At 38.4% G+C, this 6,951-nt stretch overlaps 1 protein-coding gene across 2 annotated transcripts; it reads left to right on the forward strand.

The window, feature by feature from the left end:
- The first annotated feature begins 3,473 nt into the window (after positions 1-3,473).
- Positions 3,474-5,663, forward strand: LOC103517300 (ATPase inhibitor mai-2, mitochondrial-like). Of its 2 annotated transcripts, none has more exons than XM_008482325.3 (3): positions 3,474-3,670; positions 4,799-4,931; positions 5,343-5,663. In XM_008482325.3, exons 1-3 carry the CDS (start codon positions 3,609-3,611, stop codon positions 5,478-5,480), a joined length of 333 nt encoding a protein of 110 aa, XP_008480547.1. In that variant the 5' UTR covers positions 3,474-3,608; the 3' UTR covers positions 5,481-5,663. The 2 variants fall into 2 exon arrangements, with proteins under 2 accessions (XP_008480547.1, XP_008480549.1); XM_008482327.3 differs by lacking the exon at positions 3,474-3,670 and adding an exon at positions 4,226-4,382.
- Positions 5,664-6,951: the final 1,288 nt, after the last annotated feature.

Here is a 6,951-nt window from a genome sequence, read left to right on the forward strand (position 1 = left end):
GGAGCGCGCAGCGCGACCGTATTTTTTATTATTTTCCACAAGTTCGGCCATGCCTTTTCCACAAGTTTGGCCATGCCTCGGGATGAACTAGCGGGATTCCGGAGCGAAGCGACGGAATTCAGCTAGTACTTATATAAGGCTGTTCGGGGTTAATTAAAGCCGCGTTTCTGTTTTACTGTAATTCAAATTGGCTCTTCCAGCCGAGTTAGCTTGGAAGGTTCGTTCTCGGAACGGCTGTCTTTCTCTTATCCTGTCTACATTCTCTATTCACTTTCGGGACGATAAGACCTTAGCAGTTACAGTTCTCTCTAGCTCTGAGTTAATGTCGAAGAACCAAATAATGCACCACATCCCGAATATTTCCTTTCCTTCCAGCTCATGTCGGAAAACCAAATAGCCGACCTGATTCTGACCTGTCTTCAAGACGAGGACTGTTGCTTCGTGGGCCACGGCTGTTCCCTCATCTCTCATCTTATCCTGGAGGACCTCTGCTTCTCGTCTCTCCGTCAGGAACAGGACCACATACTGGGTATCCTGTGTTGTATTGTGAACAAGGGGGGTAAGATGTGCCCCTGGTGTGAGCGGGTGAAAGCTGTGGAGGCGTTGGGAGCCATGGTGAGACGCGATGGAGGAAGTGTGAACGGACCTTTACCCTTGAAGCTGAAGGTTCTTTTCTCTTGTTCCCTCAGTCGCAAAACCTCGCCCGGGAGCATTTCTTTGGACGAAGAATACAGCACATTGGTCGCTAAATCCAAAAGGATAAGAAAAAGCCAGCCATTCTGAGAACGAACATTATCCCATCAAAATTCTAACTGTTGGCTACTCCTTTTCGTTCAAATTTTCAGTCATCCAACCCCGATATCCAATACAAGTCCGCCCTCTTGCTCTCTCTCTGCATTCAAGATCCGATCAGGCACTGTCTATTTGTTCTAGAACCCGCCCTGTTTCCTACACTACATGCTGTGTTTGTGAATGCCATCTATTATTATTAAAAATCTCCTGTCCTGTCTGTCTTCCTTCTCTATCTTCGCTTAGCAGTTGCAGTTCCCTCTATTAAACGTCTTAAATAATAATATTAATAAAATAAGAACTGTGTTCGTTTTGTCAATAAATTGACCCATATCTTGTCTTCTTACTTGATTCTGTTCAGCGTATGATGCCAGTGAGTTGCCAATATGTAGAAGTGAATCTGAATCTAGTGAGGAGAATATGTCTTTATCCAATCAGCAGGATAGTTTGGACTTGGATAATCGTAGCGCCCCGGACACTTGCTATCTCCCTCCACAATGTGACAAACCAACCAAGTAAGTACTCCATAGATATTTGATTTAATAGTCAGTTGCGCTTACTTGGGTGATGTTCCAAAGTCATAGAGCAGGAAAAATGAGGACCAACGGAATTTTTCTTTTTCTTTTACGACTTCTAGATCCCAAGATAAATCTATTTAAAAAATACCGGTAAATCGTGAACTTTGACGTCACGGCATACGCTCCCGTAGGCGAAGACGTCACATCAAATGTCCCGAGCAAAGCTTCCTCGCAGGCAACGCATTAATGTGTTTGTGCGCATACGTTTCTGCGCACTTCTTTCTGCTCCTCCGCTAGCGCGCTTGCATAGTGGCGCTACCTAACGGACGAAAAAAACAACTGCGTAAAGTCTGACGTCACACATCTTTGAACTCTTTCATTAGAACGGAAAATGAAAATTGAATTTTCGACCTTTTACAGTTATTTTTTCGGAGTTTTGACCTCAGATTTGGATTTTTCCCAACTTTTTACATAGGAATCGACCATTTATTTATATTTTTTACCCATTTGTTTTGATTTAATTACATCGAACCCGCGACTTGGCGCCTACAAGGCAGACGAGTTAAGGCCCGTTCCTACTTGTCGTGAGTTTCATCCGATTCTTTCGGAATGTCTTGTAGGCAATGTAAGATAGTGTTCCGACTACCTACACACAACACGTTTTTTTTTCCCGAACGACACAAAATGTCTTGTAGGCAATGTAAGATAGTGTTCCGACTTATACCTACACACAACACGTTTTTTTTTTCCCCGTACGACACAAAATGTCTTGTAGGCAATGTAAGATAGTGTTCCGACTACCTACATAACACACAACACGTTTTTTTTTCCCCGAACGACACAAAATGTCCTTGTAGGCAATGTAAGATAGTGTTCCGACTACCTACACACAACACGTTTTTTTTTCCGAATGACACAAAATGTCCTTGTAGGCAATGTAAGATAGTGTTCCGACTACCTACACACAACACGTTTTTTTTTCCGAATGACACAAAATGTCCTTGTAGGCAATGTAAGATAGTGTTCCGACTACCTACACACAACACGTTTTTTTTCCGAACGACACAAAATGTCCTTGTAGGCAATGTAAGCTAGTGTTCCGACTACCTACATACAACACGTTTTTTTTCCGAATGACACAAAATGTCCTTGTAGGCAATGTAAGATAGTGTTCCGACTACCTACACACAACACGTTTTTTTTTCCGAATGACACAAAATGTCCTTGTAGGCAATGTAATTTAAATGAGAGTGTTCCCACTACACACGACACGATTTCTGTCCGAACGACACAAATTAAATGTCCTTGTAGGCAGTGTAATTTAAATGAGAGTGTTCCCACTACACACGACACGATTTCTGTCCGAACGACACAAAATGTCCTTGTAGGCAATGTAATTTAAATGAGAGTGTTCCCACTACACACGGTACGATTTCTGTCCGAACGAGAAGTGTGAACGGGCCTTTACCCTTGAAGCTAAAGGCTCTTTTCTCTTGTTCCCTCAGTCGCAAAACCTCGCCCGGGAGCATTTCTTTGGACGAAGAATACAGCACATTGGTCGCTAAATCCAAACCCAGCATAGATGTAACTTCTAGTGTGCGACTTCTAGTTGAGATGTTGGCCGCTAGAGTACTGAGTAGACTATCAGCCAATCGGATTGTAGAGCAGCCACCCGGAGTTTGTAGATCTCATACTTTCCATTTGTACTTGTGTGAACAGATGGTAAGGTTTTCGGTGACGGGGTTTTCATCCTTCATTCGGCCACAAGCTACCCGCTTTCTCACATTAATATAAAGGTGTATCCACACAAAGTCGATGGCCGTCGAACGATGAGAATCAACGTCGATTGACGGCCGGTCAACTATGTTTGGACTCATCTTAAGGCTGAATTGAGCCGAGAAACTACAACAGGATAAGGAAAGTCGTGTGATGTTCACACCAGATTTCTCACATTAATATAAAGGTGTATCCACACATACTCGACGGGCGTCGAACGATGAGAATCAACGTCGATTGACGGCCGGTCAACTATGTTTGGACTCATCTTAAGGCTGAATTGAGCCGAGAAACTACAACGTTTCGTGTATCTTGTAAACGGATCTTTATGACCTTGACCTAGGAAAAAATTTTGTAAACAAAAAAATAATCAGCCGTTATCAGAAGATTCAGAAGCCATTCATCAATCATTTTCTTTCGTGAATTTTCTTTTGATAAAAATAGATTTGTGTTTCGTAATCCCAGACACCGGTGATTAGTGGAAATTTTGGATTGCACAAATTATAATCGTCATCAAACGTAACAATGTCACTGAGGAAAATACTTGCATCACCCATTTCTGCTCGTAGTATCAATGTGTTGCACAAGTGAGTATACCTATTTCATAAAACTAGAAATGTAGAAACCCATTATTGAGAAACTAGAAAGGTAGAAACCCATTATTGAGAAGCTAGAAAGGTAGAAACCCATTATTGAGAAACTAGAAAGGTAGAAACCCATTATTGAGAAGCTAGAAAGGTAGAAACCTATTATTGAGAAACTAGAAAGGTAGAAACCCATTATTGAGAAACTAGAAAGGTAGAAACCCATTATTGAGAAACTAGAAAGGTAGAAAACCTATTTCATTAATTTTCATTAGGTACCTAGTTGTCATTAGAAAATTGAATTTAATTAGGTACCTACCTACCTAGTTAATTAATTAATCTATCTTTCGAGTGTTTTTAAGTGCACCTAACTTGCAAGTGCTTTTCCAAACACCCCAGCTTTCTTTTGTTAGTTGTCTATCCATGGAGGCTATGCAGTAAGTATTTATTTACCTATTGTATCTACCCAAAATATTGTGGAACCAAAGTCAGTTCAACTGTAACTCTGTAAAGGCACCCAACTTTACAAGGTATTTTCATTAATTTTCATTAGGTACCTAGTTGTCATTAGAAAATTGAATTTAATTAGGTACCTACCTACCTAGTTAATTAATTAATCTATCTTTCGAGTGTTTTTAAGTGCACCTAACTTGCAAGTGCTTTTCCAAACACCCCAGCTTTCTTTTGTTAGTTGTCTATCCATGGAGGCTATGCAGTAAGTATTTATTTACCTATTGTATCTACCCAAAATATTGTGGAACCAAAGTCAGTTCAACTGTAACTCTGTAAAGGCACCCAACTTTACAAGGTATACAGTCCAATCAGCTAATCTGGTTAGCTAGGAAGGTAGTCTGCCTCCTAAGCACTTAGTTCATGGGTTTGATTCCCACCCAAGGCAAACTTTCTCCCATACAAATCAGGTTTTTTCTTAGAACAGCTAGCTTTCTCCATCCCTGGCCTCCTTCTATCCTTGCTTTCTGGCAATAGCATCTCCATTGAAAAACAAAAAACTTTGAACCCAGGAGAAAGTAATTCCAATATTTGGATATTTTACAGACAGGTAAAGATCTTGATGAAAGACTTGGTATATCTTGATAGGTACTAAATTCCAATATGTGTCTGTGTTTCCAGATGTATGTACAGTGCAGGTGAGCGTGGAAGTGGTGCGGGAAGAGGAGGCGGTGCTGGAGGAGCCATTAGGGAGTCCGGAGGTAAAATGGGAGAGATGGGAGCTGCCAAAGAAGAGGAGTATTTCTACAAGAAGGTGAGAGACAGGATAGGTTTGTTAAGAAATAATCCCATTTTAGCATATTACTATTGAAACAATCAATAAAATTTATTGAACTGCCCAAAGTTTGGGTTGCCAGAACAACACAGCATAGATCTCAGACAAAATTGTTACGTTGAAAAGTTTTTAATTTAGGAGAGAATATTAGTTTCAATATCTCCTGAGGGATTGATAAGCAAAGAACATTTGAACAATCAAAGGAATCCCTTTTCAGTTGATTCCTAATCACACTCTGCAAGCAAATCAAAGAGGAGTACCTAAAGTAAAATACCAAAGCAAAGTTTGGGGTATGACATCTTTTTGTAGAATAGGCCTCTTTGATTTCTGACTCATCCCAGAAATCTGTAAAAAATGATGACATAGTTATGATAACTTCAACTTTTTCAGCAAAAAGAACAACTTGCATCACTGAAGGACCATACACATAAGGAAATTGCATTCCACGAGGAGCAGATTAAACGTCACCAGGAAGCCATTGACAGACACCAGAAACTACTTGCCGAGAGTGAGCAACAGAACGGTTAGATAGACATTATTACTTGCAAATATAAAACACACCAATCATTAGACTTACGAAGTATTTTTAACTGTCCAATATTTAATTTTTAATCTTTCATTTTATATTTTCTATTTCTATATTAATTTAGTTGTTGCATTTCCATGGGTTATTTTTTTCTATTTTATTGGAAGAGTGATAGCAAAGTCCAAGAAAAATCAATGAATTTGGGTGAGCAAAAATCTGTAGTATTTTTTTAGTTGTTTTTTTTTTTTTTTTTTTTTTTTTTTTTTTTCTTTTTTTTTTTTTTTTCATCTTTTTTTTTTTTTTTTTTATTTTTATGGGGTTTGGGGTGTTAAATTTTTTTTTTTTTTTTTTTTTTTTTTTCATTTTTGTGTGAGTTAGAGAGGAAATGGGTTCAACATTATTTTTCACCCATCAAAAAAGTCCAGTGCCTTTAATTTTATGGTTTATATTGTTTTATCTTAATATTAATTTTAGTATGCTTTTACTCAGTCATTATAGTGGTGATATAGGTCCCAATAGGTACCTATGTATATTATTTCATAAATAAATAATGTTGATTCTCTTTTGATTATCACCAAAAATAGTTAATCTTTTTATTTTCACATCCTTCCTTTTTCCCAATTTTTGAAAATTATGAAATCCTTTTAGGAGATGTAGAATGTCCTTACTCCAACTGAATGCAGGAAATATACCTACCTAAAGCTGTGTCCACACAATAGTTGACGCCGTCTATGGATGGCGACTGAAACCGCACACTGCCTAGACAACAGATCCACCTCGTCAATCGACGGCATCGACTATGTGTGGAATCTATCTGCTTGGAATCAAATAAAAATATTCAAACTAAGGGAAAATAATACAAGTATATTTCTATTCAAAATTACAAATTCCATGTTTACAAAATCTTTCTGAAACTTTTCCGCAATTAAGATTAATTGAGGAAAATTATGTGAAAAATGTACATTAGGTACTTGGTACCGAATAATAAATGTGGATGATGGATGATTTACCAATGAAGATACGGCAGGTATCTTTTTGCACGATACATAGTTTGGATTTCTAACTTTATCTTTATAAGGGTCTACTATTCCGACTTACCCTTGTGAGACAGAATAAAATATCTAATTTAACCCATTAGCGCCTAGCGTTGCCATGTGGCAACACTCGTACTTGTCTCGGTTTTTGCTGATCCTAGATGGCAGAACATGCGAGTATTAACAGTAAATAAAAATCAAAGGGAAAAAATAATTCAGGCGCTAATGGGTTAAGTACAAAAAATAAAACTATGAATTGACATCAAAATCCGGTAGCATGGCGAACGCAAAACTTGCTTCACCATACTATCGACATGCTATTTAAAAAATACCTATACTATTAAAAGTTTTTAAAACAACGTAGCTAGGGTCTGGGCCCTATCACAAGAGTTATGTGAGGGTAGATTTGGTGTTGTGTAGATCAAGAAAATACCAATTT

This window comes from Diaphorina citri, unplaced genomic scaffold (assembly GCF_000475195.1).
Source record: "Diaphorina citri unplaced genomic scaffold, Diaci psyllid genome assembly version 1.1 scaffold1799, whole genome shotgun sequence".
Classification (NCBI taxonomy): Eukaryota; Metazoa; Arthropoda; class Insecta; order Hemiptera; family Psyllidae; genus Diaphorina; species Diaphorina citri.